The sequence below is a fragment of the Botryllus schlosseri genome, chromosome 7 (genome assembly GCF_051294905.1).
Source record: "Botryllus schlosseri isolate E-star chromosome 7, Bs_hap1, whole genome shotgun sequence".
NCBI lineage: Eukaryota > Metazoa > Chordata > Ascidiacea > Stolidobranchia > Styelidae > Botryllus > Botryllus schlosseri.
This window is the reverse complement of record NC_137242.1, coordinates 16542490-16566642: the sequence shown is the minus strand read 5'-3', so window position 1 is coordinate 16566642 and position 24153 is coordinate 16542490. Positions and strand designations below refer to the sequence as shown.

Genomic DNA, 24153 nt, shown 5'->3' with positions numbered 1-24153 from the left:
AAGTAACTTATCAAAAATACTGAGGATCCCTAGTACCCGCCCGATCTGAAATCATGCATTTGCGTACGGTTAATCGGAGTTGTATCCTAGCGCCAGCGCATTAGTGGCGATGATGTATGTATACAATATACATACAACCGCTGCTTGCGCTGGGTTATGAGAAATTCACACATAAGACGTCCTTTGCCGTCACAGACTTCTCACTATACAATGGTGAATTGGGTAATAGCGTCACGTTTGCGCCGGCTGGTTATAATGTGGCATGAACATTGAACAATGAACATACTCGACATTTACTGTCTGAGGAGATTAATTATGTAGAAATATTTCTCAAATCTGGAAAGGCATTGGATAAAAAGAGCACTTATTCGATAATACTCATAGCTTCGCAGACCGGGCCATCCTGCGAGCCGGGTGTTTGGTATCGTAGTAGATACCAAGCAGTGGTTCTTAATAGTGCGGACCGTATCGACAAATTCTCTGGTCCGGCTCCGATCCGGTTGTTCAATTTTCCGGTCCGGCTCCGATCCGGCTGAAAATGAGAAAGTCCGGCCAAAAATCCGACCCAACACGGTACGGATGGCTCGTTTGTCTTCGCATTGGCTTGGCGGTTACTTGCGTGTGGTTGGTTGGTTGGTTGGTTGGTTGGTAGTTATTTAGTTAAAAACGTCATGCTTATCCATAAAGATTATGGCCTTATGAAAAAAGTACTGATCCGGCTCCGATCCGGTCCGGTCGACCTCGGTCGGACTCGAACCAGCACCCATTGGTGTTGCAGCCGCGGATTATTGTGTCAAATCACAACGTTTTTCGTTGCGCTCATCGCGAAATATCCACCGACCATCTTTCCATGAATGCAGTGTTCTATTTTAATTGTTGTAAAATTAATTTGGCCTACTTTTGGATTGCCAATTCCCCGTTATGACACTCCCGCAACGCTAGCTACTCGAAACCTTCCTATCTTTTCATTGTATCGTAGTTTTGTGGTGTTTTGAAATGATGAAAATATTAATAAACTGATACTTATACTGATAGCTCGCGTTATTTTCCACAAAACTATTTGAACTAGGTTTTTTATCGTGCAGCACACTGCGTGTCGAAATCGAAAAGTCATTGTAGGCTACGTTACAACGTTGGAGAGTGATGTCCTTTGTACATTAAATATATTCTGAAGCTTTTTAACTAATACTTGTATTTGAGAGCTGCACAATTAAATCGTCAGAATATTGCTTCATCATGTCACAAAGGATGATAATGCTTAGTGTTGTTACCCCGATTCATGTTGAAGTTAAGAGCTTGGTAAAGGAAGACTAAATTTAATGTGACCAAATCTCTACCTCATTCTTAGTTGATTTAGTAGTCCCACAAAGCAATAAAAAAAAAGGTATTACAATTAACTTCTCCGTATTGCCAATCGCAGAGGAGAATTTTGGATGTCTACATCGATCTCGAACCAAATGCTATGAGCCCGATGGTTGTTATAACAACCTGGATTTGATCCCGAAACTAGCACGGACTTCGACCACTTACCACTTACCCACTGTTTTTGCTACAGTCCTTAAAAGAGAGGAGCGCCAGAATCAGGCAATTTTCGAAAGGGGGCGCTGGAGAAAAAAAGGTTAAGAACCACTGGTCTAGTGTATACCACTCGTGTGGGGTGTACTAGATTCGTATTACAATAGAACCCACCATAAATACAGCGTTTTCTAAGCCATAATATCACCAAAATTTTGCATTGACCTTCGCGTCCACTTCCAGTAACAGACTTTATTCAGGAGCAGCGGCAAGCTCATCTATCGCAGTGTAATGATGTCTTGTGTAAACATATATAGTCAAGGGGATTTGTGTTTTCACTTCTGCACACTTTATACAACATCATTTGTAAGGGGTAGGCCTACGCCATACATGCAAAAATCGTAAGGGTGAAAAAAAAGTTGGAGAACTCCTGCTGAGATCTTCTTGGAGGTACAGAACTGCAATACACAATTGAATAGAATATTCATATTGAAATGAACCCGAATATTTCTGCTGACACTCGTCGGGGGTAATCGTCAGCAAATAGTGGAGAATTGGAAAGAACATTGTATATCTACAATCGTATCTAAAAATATGACGTCACCATCATGAAATGAGATCTCAAATAAGAGAGCGTTCAATGTACTATTTTAAGATGGTACGCGAACTCCTTTTGTTGACAAAGCTTTGGCCGATGTATTTTGATAAAGTTCGACTCCAATGCACACAGATGATAGTGTGAGCGGCCCCATCCGATGACGCAAAATCTGTCGTCTCGTCCACCAAACCATTGCTGTACCGCCAATACGTGGATGATACTTTTTTCATATTCAGGAATGAGTCGGAGTGTGATCAATTTCTCATGCGCTTTAACTCGCTTCACCTGGCGCTGCGATTCACAATCGAAAAATAACGCGATAACTCATTATCATTTTTGGATGTTTTAGTCGAAAAGCACTATACCAACCAATTTGAAACATCTGTCTTCAGGAACCTACATTCACAGGCCAATACATTCGTTGGAATTCATTTAATCCTCGAAGCAGAAAAATCAACGTCTTCGGCACCCTCGTGCATAGAGCGTTGATGATATGTTCGGGTAACAAACTGAGCTTAGAACTTGACAACATCCGCAAAATCTTAATTGATAACCGTTACCCTGAACACGTCATCAACCGCGGCATAGAGAGGAAATTAACGCAATTCAGCGACAAGAAGTCAACAGAGCCCACCGAACAAACAGCCAAAGATGTTTATATCCATCTACCTTGGATTGGTCCCATTTCCACCCACATTGAAAAACAATTGATTTCGGCGGTCAGTAAGTGTTACGACACAGTGAAAACTAAAGTGATTTCCACGACAGCGCAACTGCTCCCTTCAATGCGTAAAGACGTGCTTCCTGCACTGCACTTCAACAAAGTAATGTAGTGTACGAATTTAAGTGCCAGTGTGACGTCATAATTCGAGATAGGATCGCTGATATACAATGTTCTTTCCAATTCTCTACTATAGTTGCTGACGATTACCCCTGACGAGTGTCAGCCGAAAATATTCGTGTCCATTTCAATGTGAATATACTATTCGATTGTATATTGAAGAACTCCTGCTGTATATCATCAAGGATGCACCAGAAGTTTTTCAGATAGATTTAATATTCAACTCCCCTTCAGCCGTTCGGATGACAAGTGAAATGAGACAAGCTTAATCACGTATCCACGAAGTATCCGTTCAAAGTAATCGGTACTAGATATTTAGTGGTCATAACACTAACAATACTACCACAATATTTATACTAACCATTACAAACACACCCCGAATGCGTAGGCTGACAGGAAATGCCTATTGTCAATGGTGATGGTTCCCACAATTTTTGTTATATGATATTTAATTTCACCTCACTGTTTTTGATTGTGGGTCGCCATTTACCATGCGCGAGCTTGTTATGCTTGTCATGATCACGCCACAGCGGCAAAATTACATCTGTATTTCGAATTCATTTCAACGCAGTAATGATGTTCAAATATCTTGTGAGCAATGTTCACTCTAATTGTTGACGATTCTGCACACACTCCCCAACTCACTGCGCAGACCCTTGGACAACGGTGCGTAACGACGACTAATAAAAAGGTCAACACTTCGGGTTTTTGTGCGCAACTTAGATTTTCTGTGCGCAGAGTACCGTGTCAGCACTGCGCATTTGCGCACGTGCGCAGCTTAGAGGGAACATTGCTTGTGAGTCGGCCGACAAGATTGAAGTAAACTAAATTTAACAACATGAACGCAAATTATGTCGGTTGGAATAATAAAACTTACAAAACTTAACTTTTCACTAACTTTACAACGTTTTAAATCGCTCTATAGCCAACCAAGATCAATGCAGCAAAACAGATTTCTCACATTTTCGGCTGTGAGCGAGCTGCCACTGGCACTCGATATGGCGACTCCAAACATCCCAAAACTGATCATTGGGGTTTGCTCATCCCCAACTTGGACCGTTAATTCTCCGCTTATTCCGTCAATACTTGTGTCGGTTGTAGTGTCGACGACAGATACGGTCACTGCAGCCTGAAAAGGTATTCAATATATCTATGGAGGATTTAGTAATAACGCTATTCACGGGTCGACCCAGATGTCTTATATATTAACGTTAACGTTAGGCAGTGGTTAACATAACTTCGATATATACTATTATATATAGTCATCATTAATACAGCTATGTTCGACAAATTAGCGCAAATCGCCTCGCCAGCATGTAATAGCGTAGATTTAGTACTTCGGTCGGTATAAATTGGATTCCCGGATCAAAATGTATCAGCTGCTTTTATCGACTTTTCCTTTACGGGACTTCATTACAACAAAACCATATATGAACACTCGAAAGAAAATTCAACTCTCTTACCGTCCCGTTAAAAATCGTGCCATTTTCGTGTCTAACAGAGCCAGGCAGGATAGTTAAGGCAACTGTGTTGTTGTTGCCCAATGGTAGTTCTAATCCGGCCGATGTGTCGAAAGTTCTCGGTGTAGGTTTCTCAGACAGCGTAATCTCAAGATTGACGTAAGACTGTGAGGTGCGCGATACTGTAAGAACCTAAAAATCGTAGTTGTTCATTGTAGTGATTAGTAAACTCATGCCCATCAAGAAAAGCAATACAATTGACAGATTTTCATGCAGCAATCACGGCTAAAGGTGTATGCAATTCGATTTTCCGTCAATTAGTTGACTTTTGAACGAAGTATAAATCGAGCGGGAGAGTGTTGAAGCATTCATCGCGAACAGTTGCATGCCCGCCGGAAGCGTTCTAGACCCGGCATGTGTTGGCTTCGTAAATTATGACTTAATGTCCGATAGCTAAGTGAAAAATTGTCTTTGAGTTCACTGTATTATTGAAAATATGTCGTCCCTTCGAAATATCAGTTGGCTCAGTGGTTCTCAAACTTTTTTTTATACGTGCCTCCCTTTATGATGATGAAATATTTCGTGCCCCCTTATCGTCATATCACAAAATGCAACCAGAATGCTAGCAATCCCAACGGATAGTTTGATGGCATGGAAGATTATGACTGTTGATGAGAGAATTCTCAAATATGGAATTCGGTCTATACACAGAGAGAGAACTATGGATTGGAGGCAAATCGCGCGCAGCACGAAAACAATTTTCGGTTGATCATAGCTTCGCGCCCGTTCTGATGCTTTCATGCCACCAAAAGAGGGCGCGCCCCCAGATTGAGAACCGCAGCTCTAGCTATAATACGCTGATTGTATTTATGTAGGTTGTTGTTGTTCGTGGTACTCGTGGTCAAGGGCGTAGCCAGAAAAAATATTTGGGGGGGGGCGAAAAATTCGATGACGTAAATTAACTCCCCCCTTAAAGATAACGTAAAAAACGATGGTCGTTGGCCCTTATTGGATGATTAACACAACATCTGGGGCGATCGTTATACATATATTCCAGTCACAGACATAAAGTGATGTGACAATATAATGATTGTGAAAATCTTAGGCGTCAAGGCTTTCGCGCCAGGCGCGAAATATTTTTATGGTTAATGAATGAAATTGGTTCATTATTACGTTTCGATTATCATATTCACTTGTAGGGCTGATAGAAATGGTGTCATCGAACATTCAGGGGGCACTTGAACATATGTTAAGAGCACATGCACGGCAAAACTATTTAGAGTTTCTAGAGGGCGAGCGCCCGACGGGACAGTTGTTATTATTGCTGTTACTTCATGACTTGCAGAGAAAGCTGTCACCACTCGAAAGATCGCTCACACGCAAGGTCGTAGCCAGAAAAGCAACTTTTTATGGGGGGGGGGTCAAATTGCTCATGAGTTTAGGGGAGCTCCCTCGTGGGAACTCCTCGCAGAACCGTACATCCTGCCATGGTCAATTTCATCACTACCCTTTATACATACGATTCTTAGACGCACACACACACACACCATATGAAAGCTTCCATAGTTGCTAACTATAGCTTGTATTAGGCGATCGATTCACGGACGAGCACAAGTCGCTGACATTAAGCGATGAACAATCAGTGGTAATTTCGGGTCTAGTCGCGCGGAGCGTAAATTTTTTTTAATAAATGAAAGAACTTGATCAATAATATTGGTGCGTATGTATGAGTAAGTGGTGTACATTATTAGCCTATTAATTACTTCGTTGAAGCACGGTTATTTAGCAACCTCAAGTAAAGATTGACGCTACTTTATAGATTGGAATCGCTAATACAGTCTGGTATGTATTCGTACCGAATTAAAAAACTCCTTTGATCAGACTCGTGCGATTTCCAATTAACGCTTTTTAACGGGAGGTGGCGATATTTTCCTGTGCCAGTCGCATTTATGTCGGAGAGATCTTATACAGGAACAGAATCATTAGGCGCCAGCCATTTAAGCACCCGAAAATCTATATCGAAGGCTTCGAAATATATGTGTCGGTTCTATGGCCATCAATCATTTTGGGAGCTCACTTTGCGGAGTCGCATAGCCTACTTTATATGCCTTCGTGCGTCCCGGAACGGAAATTGCCCGAATTAACACTCCCCAACCCCATACTGAACTGACACCCCTGTCAATCAACCCAACTACCTGGGTTACTCTAGTGTATATACTGGCGTTGTTGTATTCTCATAATTGAGAATGCAGCTAAATTCAATTAGTGGTATTTGTTTCGGGATACCGATAATAAAATCACGTCTTGAACGGACGCTTAATCGCGTGAAGCATGGTTGCATTCATTTTCCCCAAAATTCTGTAAGATTTATTGATTTTACGAAAATTTTCCTGAAATTTGGGGGGGGGCGATCGCCCTTTTCGCCCTTCTCTGGCTACGCCACTGCTCGTGGTGTTTGTCGACTACTATGGTCATTTACACCAGGCCAATCTTTTTCATTTTTATTCCCTAGCTGCCGACTTGTAGCACGGCCCACATCTAGGTTTTTATGAGGCGCCGCTTACACGGTTATGTCGGTATATATGATACTACGTTTTGTTGATCCCGACTTCCGAAATCGTTCATATTGCATAATTACAACTTTGCGCTCGGGCATTGTTGTATTTGCATCCCAAAACATCAATTTCGCCAGGAACATGTTTTGATTAATTAGTGCGTTTTGTAGTTTTATTTTTGGTGGATGGTATTTGATGACATTTCGCAAAGACTTTATGCGTTATCGCAGTGGTTCCCAACCTTTTTCCGCCCACGTACCATTTCGAAGTTCTATGCAGTATTCGCGTACCACCTACATTAGTTCTACCATTTATGACGTCATAATCACGTATGTGACCTATGCGAGGTGTAATAACAGATTCTATTAAAGTAGGCATTATCATAGGGCTACCATACGTCCTCTTTTAAGAAGATTTAACATGTCTTTTTGACTTTTTTGAAAGTGTCATCGCATGACGCCTGAATGTACTCTTTTTTGAGATTTTTTCCTCTTTTATGAAAATTTTGGTTAAATATAGGGTAAAATTCGACAGAAGTACATCAAATCAGCACTGAAATAACGCTCCGGTGGCTGTTTTGGGAGCTGAGCTGGTAAGATGACCTTTTTTTAAGTCAACTAACGGACAGTGTGAGAGAAGAAAAGCTGTAGTTCGGGAGATGAGCCGGAAAGTTGACTTTTTTTTCTTACTTAACCGACCATTTTCAGGATTTTCCTCCGGTATTGCAAGTCTGAAATTTTGAAAAAGTGTCCTCTTTTCAAATTTCAAAAATATGGTAACCCTACATTATCAGCCACTGTTGATGGGATGCATGACAATGTTTTTCAACCACTAGTCACAAGAAGAACAATATAATGAAACAACAAACAACAAAAGTCAATTTATTTGATGCGATGGCTGCATTTGTTTATTTTCGAATAGCTGGTAGACGCGTGGCTCAAAGCGCATCGAAAGTCATGCATGGGCGCAACAAGTCGGTTTCGTTTCTTCGATTTGATAGTCATCAGAGATGAAAATCCTTGCTCGCACTCCTACACAGAAGTGAAAATTAGCAACTGGGTAATAGCGTGAGAAGCTATCGTCGAGTACAAGGAGGCCATGCTAAGCCACAAGTTTATTGGAGAACAATCTTTGTGTGTCGTCTTTGCCGTATGGTCATCCTGGATATCCATCTATGAGCTCCTCTTGCTCCCCAGTCCCGACAAGCAAGTCGGCCGGAGCAACAGAGAATGGATCGATCATGGAGGCACATCATGTCACAGTGGTGAGAAACAAAAGACGTACCTTACCACGGACGTACCATACCACGACGACGACGGCTTCAAAAAACTCAAAAATCAACCCCGCCTGAACTGATAAGTCTCTTGAGTCAAAAACGGAAATCTACTCGCGTACCACCTGGAAGACCCTCGCGTACCACTAGTGGTACGCGTACCACAGGTTGGGAACCACTGCGTTATCGAAAGGGTTAGGTAAATGCTGTTTTTGAAATATACTGGTTGTCCAATTAATACGTCCTAGCCATAATCCAAACGTCATAACCCACACCATCATGCTTGGCGGTTGATAAACGAATATCTACTACGGAAATCGACGCATCAGTATTGGCGTGCCGTTGTTGATACATGTGTTCTCACTTGTGTTTTCCTGTCGTAGGTTCCAGAGCCATCAATCGCATTGATGACGAGCCGATCGGCGGAGGGATAGGTTGTCGTGAATGCGAAATAACCGTCATTATTTGAAGATGTAACTTCCACTCCTCCTACCGTGATGGACATGTCACAGCTAGCACTGTTGGTGCAGTTTCCCGTGATTCTATGAGAGACAGTGAAAAGGATTGATTGAAAAACCAGACCTATGTAGTAGACCTATGAGTAGCGGTATATAATCCAGATATACAACATCAATGGGTTGCGGGTCGAAGCCGACCGAGGTCTACTTCAGATTTCCTAAGTGTTGGAAGTTTAAATAGACTCCTCCTCGCCATATCGTCCGTGTTAGCAGTGTCTTATATAAAAAGCCTAGATGTGGGCCGTGCTACAAGTCGGCAGCTACGGAATAAAGATGAAGACGAATTGGTGTAAATGACCATAGTACAGTGGCCTACAAGCCATGCCAAAACCATCATTCATGAATTTCTCGTAACTTAATGAGACAATGACCGGAAGCAAACGGACATTGACTGGCAATATCGACGAAGTTTTCCACGTATCGACATGTAGAGACTTGAACTTCATGAAACCGGACTGTGCGATAGGCTACACATAATCAACTATAGACGTTCGAGCATTTTGCTACATCTTGAAACCGCTACCAAGCGTTCTTCTAGTAATCTAGTTTAATCATCGTAAACAATATTCCACTCTCAATCCGCCCGTCGATTAAAATTACCTACACCATTCAATCCATGATATACTTTGTGATATTGTATATACACTATAGCTTTCAATACAACATCCATTGTAGTAAAATATTTATTCAACTCGAAGACTTTTCGGGTGCCTCTTTTCAAGAGTTAATGGCGCACTGAAGGGATTTAAACAGAATGAAAAGCAAAACCAGAAAGGCGAAGTATGACGCAACAATCAGAAATTACATACCATGAAGTCCGCAATGTAACGATGGCAACAATAACAAACTTGAAGAGTACGATACAAGTAACAAAGCATTTTGAAACCAAACAATAACAAACACGAATTAGAACGCACTAATGGGAAATTTGTAAGTTATACAGAAAATCTTTTTGTCTACATAAAATAGGCTTGGTCAACTCTGGTTTATCGGGCCTTGCGTATCTGTTCGCCAGAAAAATTGCCACGTGAATTGGATGAGATCCATTCTATCCTATCAAAAAATGGCTATCCTGAACATATATTGAAATGCTCCTTCGCAAGAGTGTTAAAACGTTCGGATCAACCTCCCAATTATGGACCGGAAAAATGCCCGGCATTTTTACATCTACCGTGGCTAGGCAATGTGTCGAATCGGTTTGAAAAGTTGATCAGATCGGCCGTGCACCGTTGTTATTATAGTGTAAATGCGCATGTGGTGTATACAACCAAACCACTTCTGCCAAACTTCCGAAAGGATGTACTTCCTGCTTTAAATGCAAGCAACGTCGTCTACGAGTTTAAGTGCCACTGTGATAGTAGGTATGTGGGACGTTCATCACAGAGATTGTTTGAACGGATAACGCAACACATTCCCAAATTGATTCGCTCAAAAACTTGCGCAAATGACCGTACGGAGTTCGCACGACAATGCAAATCAGCCGCCAAAACCGACTGTTACGACGATTACCAAGCATACGCTTCGGCAATTGGCCAACATCTAAGTGAGAACCCTTCTTGTGCTCAAAACTATAATGACCAAATGTTTACTGTCATTGCGCGAGGCAGATCTTTGTTTCATTTGAAAGCCCTAGAATCAACAATCATCCTGTTGACCAAGCCTATTTTATGTAGACAAAAAGATTTTCTGTATAACTTACAAATTTCCCATTAGTGCGTTCTAATTCGTGTTTGTTATTGTTTGGTTTCAAAATGCTTTGTTACTTGTATCGTACTCTTCAAGTTTGTTATTGTTGCCATCGTTACATTGCGGACTTCATGATATGTAATTTCTGATTGTTGCGTCATACTTCGCCTTTCTGGTTTTGCTTTTCATTCTGTTTAAATCCCTTCAGTGTGCCGTTAACTCTTGAAAAGAGGCACCCGAAAAGTCTTCGAGTTGAATAAATATTTTACTACAATGGATGTTGTATTGAAAGCTATCTTCAAGTTCTGTACCACAAACCAACTGTTCATATACACTATAGCGACATATATTCTAATGGATGTGCACTGTGCAGGCATTATAACATATTGTTCACTAGGGACCTATACTATATACATTCATGAATGTGCTGTACGGACATGATGCAAAAGGCATCAGTTGTCGAGGAGCATCACTCCCCCTATGACATGCAAACATTGATTGAAAAAAAAACTGATGCGGTCGAACTTACGCGAAGCCTATTTTGAAGACTATTGCAATCATGGTTTCGAATGTTTCAATCACATATTTACAGGTGTAAATGGCATCAGGGCAAAATAGCGGGTGTTAAAACAGCGAGCGTCATAATAGCGATGCCTTCGAAGAACCGATGCATTCAATATAACCAGTTCGTGATTATGACAGAGTTCTTAAAGGGGATGTCAAGAGACATACTCAGCTCATACATATGATTAGTGATGACGCGCCCATCTTGGCCATCATTTGCTACAGGCGATGATTTGGCGCAATCAGCAGTCGAAATCAGACTTGTACAAACTAAACATTTAGTTAATGGATGGTCAACTAACTAACGATTTTTTCAGTAGTTCTAGTTCTAGTTCTAGTTGCTGATTTTGAAAATTGAGTAGTTATATTTCTAGTTGTAGTTGTAGATTTTGAAAATTGAGTAGTTCTAGTTCTAGTTCTAGTTACAGATGTTGAAAATTCAGTAGTTTTAGTTCTAGTTCTAGTTGCACATTTGAAAAAATCAGTGGCGGCTCGTGACAATATCGGGTGGTGGGGCAAGGGCTGCGAGCGACTGTTATCAACATGACGTCACAATGGCGTTTTCCAACGTAAAAAAGTAACTTTATGATGGTCACATGAATTTCCCGACAACAGTGATTTTAACGTAGGTGCCGCGAGAGGTTTGCCGGTGAGCCGTGACTTGAAGTGTGGTAACAAATGTTTTATTCATTTATTTTTAATCAAAGGATTATTTTACAAAATGTACGTGAACTAAGAATCGTCCCTATGCCACGAATCAAGTATCAGGTCATCCTTAGTAGCATGCGTTTTGATTTCATGGTGGAGCTATAGATTACGCAAATCGATAGACCCTAAAATCCGACCGTCACCCCAAATTCGAAATCCGGATCCAGTCCGGCCAGGTAAAAAAACATTGAAATCCTGCTCCGGCTCCTGAACCGGACTGTGGCCATCTCTGGTTACGACCATGTGATAATAGGCAACCAAAGCGGAGGCACCCGGCGTACGATTGGATCAATAGACTGGACAACTTCTAGACCTCTCATTTTCGCTCTAAAGGCAACTGCGTAAACTACGTACGGAATAAAGATTCAATACGATTCATGTTCGCACTTGACTTGACCTGACTAATTCCAATGACTAGAACTCGAGAGATTGCGTAAGCCTAACTGGAAAGGTCAACGAGTTCGGACACATACGCAATTGTTATCTCATAGATTGGGCCTGTTATATTGAATCCAGAACATCAATTTGAATGGTCTTTGAAGAACTAAGGACAGCAGCCTCGGAACTTCGGTCTCGGAACAACGTAGGACATTTTGACCTTGAAACTGGAGACTGTGACACAACACATACGGCTTACTGTCTATAAGTCTGCTGCGAAATCGCCGTTGGAAAATATATTAATCAATAAATACATGAATAAAAGCCGTAACTTAGTATACTGTTACAAGAAATCATCGAGAAGTAGCATACGCAATCTCATAACCCATTCCGGTATGGTACACTGTCAAAATCAATGCAAACAGACGAACACCGAACTTTGAGTAAAATAGATCGAGGAATAGGCTGATCGAATGATCAGCTGTTAGCCGACATCGAAAATGAAATAGCTATCGCAATTGACAGGGGATTGTAAGCAAATGGTTTGAAGGCCACAATTTCACAGTGAAATGGACATTGGCGAACATAAAATTATGTGAATATTTGAATGCAAACCGAGAATCTTGGTTAGCTGTTTCATGCGATCATCGAGATATACCATTGGAAATATCATCACCGATCTCGTTATGGAACGCAGACTATAGATTAGCACAGACCAGTGATTCCCAACCGCGGCCCTGCGGGCCGCATGCGGCCCTCAGCTAGCCTTCTTGCGGCCCCCACAACAATATTGAGAAATCGATTCATGAAAAAAAAATGTATTTATAAAATACTCTCGCTTGGCTTGAAGTCTGGAGTTTTCAATTAGGATTGCGGGAAAGTTGTGAGTAGACTGCTAAGATTGCGTCACTGCTGTTTCAATGCAATGTGCCCTAACTTTCCAGTTGAACGGGCAGTACCTATAGATATAGGTATTGAGAGGACCGTAACTGCCGCATCCCAAGCCCCCCAATTGGGGGGAGCGAGCTCGAAGGGGGCCGAAATTATTTAGTGAATTAGCATAAATTATAGAGTATTTTATGAAGTTTTATGCAACTTTTTCAAAGATTTTTCGCGCTGCGCGCGATTTCAAGTTTCCAAGTACCCTAATTATTCGGTACTCTTCGACAAAGATAAAATACGCAAAGATTTATAGAAGTAGGCATATCGGCGTTGGCCATTACCGCACCACGACGCACGAAGACACCCCAAGGTTTTAGGCCATGTATTATTATTATTATTATTATTATGGAAACAAGTGGCGCTTTCAACCGATGATGGTTATTTGCGCCACGCTCAGTATACATTCAATGAGGCAATCAGAGAAAAGCAAAGAGATCAGAGAAATAAATCGCAGGAGAGAATAAATTCTATAACTGGTATAGTTAGGCAATGGAGGGTCAATAGATTTTGTACAGAGAAAGCAACGTTTTCATTGGCACAATGATCAATCAAAAAGCGGCGATGAAATTCAAATTTACGACATTCCATTAGCAAATGTGAAACAGTGTCCGGGACGCAGCATAAGGAACACAAGGGGGAGTCGGCACATCCAATCTTGAATAGATGGGAATTAAGACGGCAATGACCTGACCGTAGGCGGAATAATATTCGATAATAATGACGATTATTCGTGTCGGGGAGGCGGTTGAAAATTGTATTTTGAAGCTGTTTATAGCAGGCTCCTTTTTGGTCACGGATGTAATCATTGTTCCAGCGTTGCCGGCAATGCTCGAGTATTAAAACTCTTGCGTCTTTTGTTGGTGTGTCTATATTGAATTCCGAAGCTGGCGATTCATCGCTTGCCGCCGCTTTTGCGTGTGCATCTGCAATTTCATTTCCCGGGATTCCAACATGCCCTGGTATCCATACGTAATGGATACTAGAACCGAGGTTGGTCGCTTGATGGTTCAACGAGGTTATCTCACGCTGGATTTTAGGCCATGTTACATGCGACTCCAAGAAGCGTGCCAGAATGATCGGCAGCGAGAAAACCTTGGCCGAAAAGGACTGCCCTTACGCTGACCGAAGACTTCGTTATGTATATTCAAAATACATATAGGTATAATTGACCATAGGCGCCCAAATGAATGGCGCCGAATGTTCCTGTCTTGGCAATCTGAACGTCACGAGACAAATAGGCTACCATCCCGCAGGGAAAAATTATATACAAGTGAAGAACTACCAATTTGAAATCGTGTGCATCTTTTAGTTTAGTATGTTTGGGCGATTCTATATTTCTTGATATAGCAGACTGGAGATCACGAAATAACAAATAACATAATTTAACGAAGTCGTACCAACGGGTTCGCCCGTCCGAATATCTTTAATTATTATTTACGGGCCCTACAGTTTCCAAGACACCTCACTCAGCTCTACCGGTAAATCTGATTACGTGGGCAGAGAGGACAAGTAATTGATAGCAATATATATGCAATTGCCGATCTTATAGACCTATTTTATTTTGAATTATCGAAAATTTTCGCGCTCCACGCGGGCTCACTAAACGGGGATCCTGATTTCGTGGGATCGATAATGATCGGAACAATGCCAATTTTCATATTTTGGTGACTATTTTGGGTCCCTTTCATTGCCTTGGTATTCGTGCGGCCCCCGCCGTACTCTGAAATTCTAAATTTGGCCCTGCCACCGAAAAAGGTTGGGAACCACTGGCACAGACCGACATCCGCTTTTGCGTGAGATCCGCAATGACGTAGGTAGGCTAAGTATCAGATCAGCGTGCATCTCTACCATACTCGACCTCGAAAACGAAATAACTGCCTCAATCATTGAGTGTCAACTTTAAGACTTGGCACCGCGTTCGATACTAAAATCAAGACATACCGCGTGAAAGCTCATGACAGATCTAGGTATGGAACATCGTTAAAATCAATAGAGACCAATAACGGCTTTTGCGTAAATTTGTTGGCGATAAATGAAGAGTCAGCTCTTACTCGACTTTGGAAACGAAATTACCACCCACATAGTTCAGTGACAAACTTAAAACTTGTTACAGCGGTCGATACTAACACTTACCGTACCAAATGTCATGACCGATCTGGGTATAGAACATCGTCAAAATCAATGGAGACCAATACCGGCTTTTGAGTAAAATCTGTTTGCTGTACTATGTACATGATAGATCAGCACACACTGAACTTCGGAAACGGAATTACTACCATTATCTTTAAGTAGCAAGCCTGAAACTTGGAGCAGTGTTCAATACTACCTTCACGACATATCATACCAAGTTTCAAGAATTATCATGGTGCGAAACACCGTCAAAATCGACCTATACCAGCAAAGGTCGACTCAACGCATATTACGGTAACCGAGTTCAGATATAGATACGATTGTTACATCACACCTTAGGGGCGAGTAGGCATATTTGCCCCGGTTGCTCGGCAATTTTACGAATAGGAGAGAGTAAATCACCGTTTCTTTATTGTGCGCGGCTTTGAGAGAATAGATAGTGAAAGCTTGTTATGAGCGCTACCGGGGCAAGCCCCGGCTAGGCATTCACAAAGCGAAAACACAGAAGAGAATTCGATTTTCGCAGAGACTTCGCTATGTATGGGCGTTTGCAAGCGAAAGCACAAGAAGAACGCGGGTTTCGCTGTGATCTCGGTATATATTGATTGCTGTGCGTCTATAAATGGTTAAATTGTTATTGAACAGAATTTTAGGTGGGGCAATGCCCCAGTTGCCCTATAGGACGAGCCGCCACTGGAAAAAATTATTAGTTGCCGATCAACTAGAAAACACGTGTCGTGGCTTTGGGCGAATTGAGATGCTGGTGTTCTGTTGAATGATGTTTGTGCAGCCATTGCTCGCTCAGAGCCATCACTGCTGACAATGGCGTAGCAAGTGGGTGACTTTTTGGGGTCGGAATCTCTCCCATTTCAAACTCGAAACCCCGTTCTCTTAAAATGTCGATTCAATGTCTGATATTTCCGATTAAATAAAAACCAATGTGTTGACTAGGAGAATGAAATCCAGCTCTGTATATGGTTCTAAACCTTTATTGACTCGGGAACCCCTACGTCACGGATGGGAAACTATTTTCTGAGAATGACAGGCAGGAAATACGTTGGCGAGCTAAGCTTGTACTATATTCGGCGGTGTAAGTATTTTTAATAATTTATGAATTGAAAGCAATGAATTACTTGGTTAACACAAGCTTCTCAGTGGATGTATTACTATTAGGCAATTGAGAATTTAGAGTTAAAGTACAAATATGATATTTATCCCACGTAATTATTCAAGACAATGGTAAACGAGAAACATTGTTACTTCTTTTTAATCACACCAACCCATGGACACGTCCTTCTAAAAGACACAAAAATATAAAGGATGTTTCAGCTTTTTCACTATCCAGAGAGGTGTGTAGCTTATTGGTAAAATCGTCCTGTTGATTTGGTAATTTCACTGGCAGGTTGTCCGAATTCGTCGTCTCGCAGCTTTAGCCGAATGAATGCTTGCTTATGTCATAATCCCGACTTAAATTATCACATGTTATATCGACTCTATTATGAATAGAGAATACGCCAGGGACCGGCTACCCCTGGCACGCGTGTTAAAAGTGGCACGTAAGATGGTTTTTCATGGCACGCTGAAAGATTTGATGTGCATTATTATAACCAGGTTTCTTTCAAAAAGTGAAACAAAAGTTTTCAAAATGGAATTTTGAAAATAGGGTAGTTCTAGGTCTAGTTGTAGTTGCAAGTTTCAAAAATTGAGCACTTCTAGTTCTAGTTGCGCTTTTGGAAAATCCAGTAGTTTGTACAAGTCTGGTCGAAATGAGACTGTTGCGTTTGTACGTCCTCTGCAGCGGCGTACGCAGGGGAGGCTCGCCTTTCTGAAACGCTGATTTTACCTCCAACATTCATTAGATCATTTGCAATTAGTATCACGTTGTTGCTTTTCGACGTAACAATACGATGGCGGTAGTCACACTGATATGCTATAAATACTCGTGCGAATGTCTAAGCTTTATATGAAAATTATGTACTTCAATTGTTTCGTTCTTTTAAGACTTGATTCACATATCATTTTATGCACCAGTAATCTATAGTAATGTATCAGATGTGTAGCTTAGTAGTGTAATGTGTTGAACTTTAGTTTTGGATGGATCAGCGAAAATTTGGGGTTCCCCGAAGGCTTGCTGCTTAGTGTAAGGGTTGTCCAGGTTATTAAAGTTTAATAACCAACGTGAAAGGGTTGTCTCAAGTTAAGGTGAGGAGCCAGGTTAGCTTGTGTTCGATCAGGGTTGGTATTTTTGGGCTGGGTAGGGTTTCTGTACTTATAGGATTTACAGCAAACAATACGTTCATATTGCCAAATTTATTCCAGTCAAAGCTTTTCAACTGGCTCTCATCAGGAGCGAACGTCGGTAAATGCGCTTGATCAAATTCGAAATATAGAAAGAATTTTGAAACCCAATGCTGTCTTCCTCTCAGTCTCTCTCAATCACACACACACACACACACACACACACACACACACACACACATAGAGACACAGAGACACATATTTCAGTTTTCAGATATATCACCGCGATTGTGCTCAGTAATTGGGAAATTGTTTTTGCGGAGTCCAAAGTATGCATATAGATATATATTTTACGATATTTCGCCATCGATTAACAAACTGGTAGGCAACCTGTCACAACAGTATTTCTGCAAAGGATGAATATTTCTATGGCATTTTTCTACTCATCAGTCAGAAATAATCAGGAGGTAATTAGTCCTGCGACGCCGCTAGAAATTTCCGTATTCAACATCGATAAATACGGAAGATGTACAGCATGCTCGGCAGTCCGGATCCGTGCGCAAATGTGTTTAGAAGACAACTTTAGCGAGCTCTAGGTATAGAGGATTTGGCAGATCACAGCACAAGCGTCTCGAAGTTAGATGTTTTGCAATCAATTTGGTTCCGTCAAATTAAGCTCACCTTCCAGAGACAGCAATCGGGAAATTATTGCAACCTTGACAATCGCATCCGACTACCTTCGAGAAAATGACTTCTTGCCCTGCGAAGAAATGAGATTATAAATTATGCGCAGCCAACTTCGTGCACAACGTGCACACATTCGTCACTTGTTATCGGGAAGAAAGAAAATAAGCCACCGTGAGCTGAGCTTACCCTCGCATGTCGTGTTGGTTGTCTCAAATATTGCTCCGCAACACTCTGAACATGTCTGACAACTTTCTCCGGAGCACACGCCGATGTCCATTTCACAATCGGAAGTTATGAATTGGATGTTTTGCGACAGCGAGGCGTTGCAACCTGAATTCGAAAAACATGAAAATTGATTTGTTTGCTAGCATGACTTTTCGATCCTCGAAATAGCGGATTAGCGTCGACCATACTAAGCAAAACCTCGATATCGAACACAGTTATATTTCAAACATTATGATTGGACAGCGATTAGGACGACACAGATTCATTGACGAATGATTAGGAATTTGTTCGTTGCCAAAACATTATAGGTAACAAAACTTTTTTGTTGCTCTATTGGCAAAACAAAGTGTATTGAGATTGTTTCGGTCCATATAAAGATGCATGACAGAGAGTTTGGTCTTCGCATGGACCATGTATTATACCTGTAGGCCTATCTAGCATGTATTCGAATGAGAATCTTTAGACCAGTTGTCCTCTGTGTTGGATTGTTATGTTATCTGCTATATACCGTGACGCAGATGATACTTAAAGTGGCAAATTTTTTCTGAAGCAATAAAGAACCGGTGTAACGCCAGCCTGACAAAATATTGAAAGTACTGATAATCCGGAAAACCAACCTTGACATATAGAGTAAAACTATTCGGAAAACTACCAACATATAACGAAACAGCATTAAAAAATGATATTCAGGAAAAAGTACATTGTTCATACCTTGTTCAGTTAGGCCGGTGCACACTGTTTGCGTGCTTGGCCGTGTTGCAATCACCACTCCGGCAATGATACCAGCAACAGCACACGCGCTAACGGCTACTATCACTCCTATGACAGGTTTGGAGAGCAGCGGGCCGCTCTAAAAGGTATAACAAATATGATTGCAGATGTCTGCATTCGGGACATATTCAATATTACCTTTGTCGCTGTGGCAGCTCCCTCGGCGAAATTTTCTGCGAATGGATCGCTCTCGGTTGGTAGCGGAGTTACACGACTCATATCTATAGTAATTGTTTACCTTGACACTGATATACAAAGAGTAATGTTATATTATTTTAAATATATCAATTGTCAGTCGACTCAAGATTGAGAGCACTGGTCACGCAATCTGCACTCCCGTGTTCAAATTCCATCCGCAGCTGTAACACTTTAACTCACCTACTAACGAGCGGGATCCGTCCCAGTGCGAGCCCTATTCCCGGACAATTGCCGCGGAAAGAGCATCTGGCGTATCAAACTACAATGCGTACCTCGAACCCAATGTGGAAATCCCCATGGGAATGTTCGAATGACAAAATAAATAAATATATATAATAATTATATGGAAGATGACGTTACCGTGTAACTATAATATCTCTAATTTCTGTTCAAATAATAATTTAAAGCACTTGGATTGCCCTACCTATCACATAACACAGGGGTGGGCAACATACGGCCCGCGGGCCGGATCCGGCCCGCGAAGGGATTTTGTCCGGCCCGCGGAGAGTTTTCCGTCTTACATGATAATGTGGCCCGCGGCCCCAGTCTGCCGAGCTTTCCCACTAATTGCTTACTACCTCCAATTTTAGTGACTGTATGTTATGATATACTTGTATGCGCAGCGTGCGAGAGTGGAGCTTACGGCTTTCCGGCTCATTTCCCGAAATAGCCGCTGGAGCGTTACTTCAGTGCTAATTTACTGTATCTCAGTCGATTTTGCCACATATTTAACCAAAATTCTCAAAAAAGAGGACATTTGGGCGTCCTCCGAGGACACTTTCAAAAAAGTCAAAAAAGAGAACAAATCTTCTTAAAAGAGGACGTATGGTAACCCTAGTAAGACGCCGCTTATACCAAGCGTCGCCAACTCAAATCGGGTCGCAGGCCGCATGAATTCAATATCGAGATTAATCAGGCTACACAGTTGAACAACGACGCTATCTCGTCACCTACTCCACCCTAATGAATTGATATCTTGGTAAATTAGGGGTACCGGGGTTATCGAACGCCTTGAAATCTTAATTAGGGATTGCACCGGGTGTTGATTGATCAGATAGAAGCAGACATGGCGGCGCCTGTATGACAATGCTATTCTCAAATCCACATTGTGTTCGTCAATATCGGCGAGAAATGGCTGTGAAGTGACATTGCTGTCGTTAAAATACAATCATTAAATACGATTTATTCCTTGTATATGTGGATAAATGGGCGAATAATGTATCGATTCAGCAATCCGGCCCGCCAAGTACTTAATTTTCCTATATCCGGCCCGCCGACTGGAGAAGTTGCCCGCCCCTCGTAACATGAGGTAGCATTAGCGGCATCAAGCGGATCTTTGGGAACAGTTGCTCAGAAGCACATTGCCTTATTTCGAAGTTTATCATAGTAGATTAATTTATATTCCAATCTTTATGAGCAGTCGTCTATATTTGATGTCATGTTATATAGTTTTAATATTTTGAATAACTTTAACTATATAGCCACTCTGGCGCATATTCGGAGATCAATTCAGCATAGGATTCTAAAATTGGCTAGATTTAAAGTTTTTGTTACATTCATCTCTTGTATATTTGTGAACTTTTCATTTGTTTTCATTAGCAGCGTCCATGCCAACAAAATTCAAATCACCCACTAACAATCCGCGGGGTACAATGGACACTGATTCAATTTTAACAATGGCAGTCCCGCCGAACGTTATGTTGTTACTTTGTGATCTCGATCAATTATTCAAATCAATTTTGTTTCAAACTATACCAATGACACCGTCGCAGAAGGATTTTCAATACGAAATCGTAAGAAGCTTGTTTCAAACTGTCAAGTATATTTGAGGCGTGGCATCTGGGATATCATGATGATGGAACAACGGCCCGCGCATGATATTACGAAAACACCGCAGCCATAAATATATAGAACGTAGGCCTCTATCATTCAGTAAAGAAACATAACCATTCGTCAACCAGTCAACCATTCGTCAACCAGTCAACCATTCGTCCAGTAACTTTGTCGCCAGATCCTAGTGTAACAGCAAAATAGGTACATTCCTCCGAAACATAAAGCTTGTGTGACAAAGGCGACTTTTAATAATGACCGTTGTTGCTTTTGTATCCAAGGTGTTACGACGGGAATTGTCGTTTAACACCAGGTCGAGTATCTTATGTTTTCATTTCTAGGACGCCGACATAGTAGTGCCAGCTTTCGTTATGGGCTTCGCAAAACCTATGGTGTGAAGCTCAGATGAATATGTAACACCGGTGGGTTTGCCAAATGTCACCGTTTCAAAGCTCTTAACCCTAAATTTGGTTTTGTCCATATGAACTCATGAGTACCGTTAAATTAGTACTACTATCCAGTGGATACTGTCCACAAAGTTTTTGACTGGCGATAATTCATCGCAATATCCGGGACACGCAGGTATCTTCCGCGACGCTTATAATGATAGTTTGGAGTCGACTTCGGTAGAACGCGAACCCTCAATACAACGGTATTGCAGCGGCGGGGCACACCACTACAACTCTCCCCCGCCGCAATGACCGTTAAATTCAATAAAAACAATGTAGACAAAGCCTGGAGATACATTAATTTTGCAACGTCGCACTGCAGTGTGATAAAGATACATAGCGTGGGAGATTAAAAAACCTTTGTTATTTATTATTATAAATCTGTGCGTGCTAAATGGGTCATAACACCAAATAAGTCACGAATTCAAACGTACGATGCTGGACGTTTGTTATATACAGTACTGTACAGTACTTGCAGCACCGTCTTATCGTTCCTCTCGTTCCTACAAGAGATACATGTTAAACTTCAATTTGGCTGCAACCGTCTATTGTCGTAGTTTCGGATCGGCATAGTCACTATACTATAGCAATGAGGGGAGTATTGGTCCCTTTACTGCAGGGGTGGCACACCGTTTTGCTATGCACGATCGCAGTTCGATTGCTCATGTAGCCTACAGTCGCATTCCATGGCATAGTCGTAATGAACTAAATGGACGTTAAATACCCATGTTAAACTTCCATATCCATTTCTTGTGAACTCCGGACTCATCTATTTATTCATATCGGATTACTATATGCTATGCGCATCGAAATCACAAGTGATCATGTTAGCGCGAAAAAACTAGCTGATTCGCGAATGAACTCCATCATTATTATTAGCATTTTCACATATTCCTATCAAGCATTAATCCTTTCCCAGCCCATATGATTAGATTCGCCGGTAGAGTTGATGGAGGCAGTGTTTTCGAAAATTTAGGGCAAGTTATAAATGATTATGGATTATCGGGGGGTCGATTGTTATTAGTCACTTTGCTGCATGCTGTTATTTCTTGACCTCCCATCAAGATTGTTCCGTATAGTGGAAATATATTGGAATCGCCCAAACGTACCATAGAAAAAATTTCTTCAGTGGGGAACACATGATTCAAAATTGGTATTTCTACATGGACCGCATCATTTTCCTCTGCTGCTCACATCCGTACTATGGGACTCAGATTGCAAAAGGCGCTACCATATTAAGATGGAAATGTATTCGCATTGAATCGCGCACAGCGCGAAGAAAATTTCAAAATTAATTAAAATCTCTCGAATATTCGGGAGTCCATTCGTAAATTCAATATGCACGTCGACGGCCGCCAACACATACCAATCGAATTACGTGTCCACTCCTGCTCTACTGGAATATCAAGTCCTTATTAATAATTTTCTAGTAGGTACATCGCCTACTGTACTACCACTTACTGATTCTACACCATAAATTGATTAGTGTGCTCTATTATAGGAGGCTTGACTTGGGTTAATTTCCAGTTTGAAAATTCGAATGGATTGATCACTCAAATTACATAAACATCAATATTACGAGACAGTTGTATTCGGGAAAGAAAAATTGATGACACTATCTTGTAACAAAATTATGAAAACAGCATATTCTGAAGCCTGGACTGTTGTGCTCGATACACCGACTGACCGACTGTCAGTAAAGAATTTAATCCCCATCCTGAATATGCAGAATCCAAATAATCCCTGACAAGTTATATCGAGTACGGAAGTTTTGCAAATGCACGATGCGTATGCACCTCACAATGCACAACTCAATGCTCTACTAATCTCAAACTCTAAGCTACATCGGGATCAATGATTGTAATCAAGAACAATATCCTACCTATCAAATCTATCGTTTGATCTCCGGCCCGTACGATTCACAGTCTGTAGCTAGTAATGAATTCAGTCCGAGTATCTAGCCCAAGGAGAATTTAATATCACCCCAAATGCATATTTCGACAGCCAAATTAGTGTTTGCAAAACAACCGTACTTCGGATTCGTCCAAGGGCACAATTTGAATTCGTTACTTTCTCAAATCTGACTTTAGGTTCGCAATACTTTCTCAACTCTAAGCTGATCAATAAATGGTTTATTTTCGTATGACTTTGATGCTAACGGATTCCGACTGATGGAAATTTCACAACGAACTCTAAAAAGTACGTTTGAATATGAATATTGTCGTTTGGAGCAATATTATAACAAGTAGACCAGTGTATGCGCACACAATAGCGCGCGCGTTTGTGGTTTGGGGAATATTTTGAAACGGAAAGCGCGTTATCCTTATCAATTGCCGTGATTGCAGTTGTATAGGTGAGTAAATAGTAGACTGAAAGGCACGCGACGTTTTGTTGTATGTCACCAATGGGGACAGCGTTTGGGGGTATTGTGTTTAAGTGAATATGTCACGTATCGCTGTTAGGTAGTTTGAATATTGCCGGCTTGTATTTGGAAGCGGCAAAGCATACACAATACCAATCCGATTAGTGAGTTAGGATGGTTCTCCCGTATCTATTATGCTTTCTGCACATTGGTCAACATTAAGAT

General features: G+C 41.3%; 1 protein-coding gene across 2 annotated transcripts in view; it reads right to left on the bottom strand.

The window, feature by feature from the left end:
* LOC145442789 (uncharacterized) overlaps positions 1–19366 on the bottom strand; it is a 33996-nt gene extending 14630 nt beyond the window's left edge. For both annotated transcript variants that reach the window (XM_080320782.1, XM_080320783.1), the window contains exons 1-7: positions 19228–19366; positions 19030–19168; positions 18280–18423; positions 18088–18166; positions 8607–8784; positions 4418–4606; positions 3916–4083 (exon numbers count right to left, since the gene is read on the bottom strand). In XM_080320782.1, the coding sequence (XP_080176908.1) occupies positions 3916–4083; positions 4418–4606; positions 8607–8784; positions 18088–18166; positions 18280–18423; positions 19030–19168; positions 19228–19308 (978 nt within the window). In that variant the 5' untranslated portion in view covers positions 19309–19366. The remainder of the gene's footprint in view (positions 1–3915; positions 4084–4417; positions 4607–8606; positions 8785–18087; positions 18167–18279; positions 18424–19029; positions 19169–19227) is intronic.
* Between the last annotated feature and the right edge of the window lie 4787 nt (positions 19367–24153).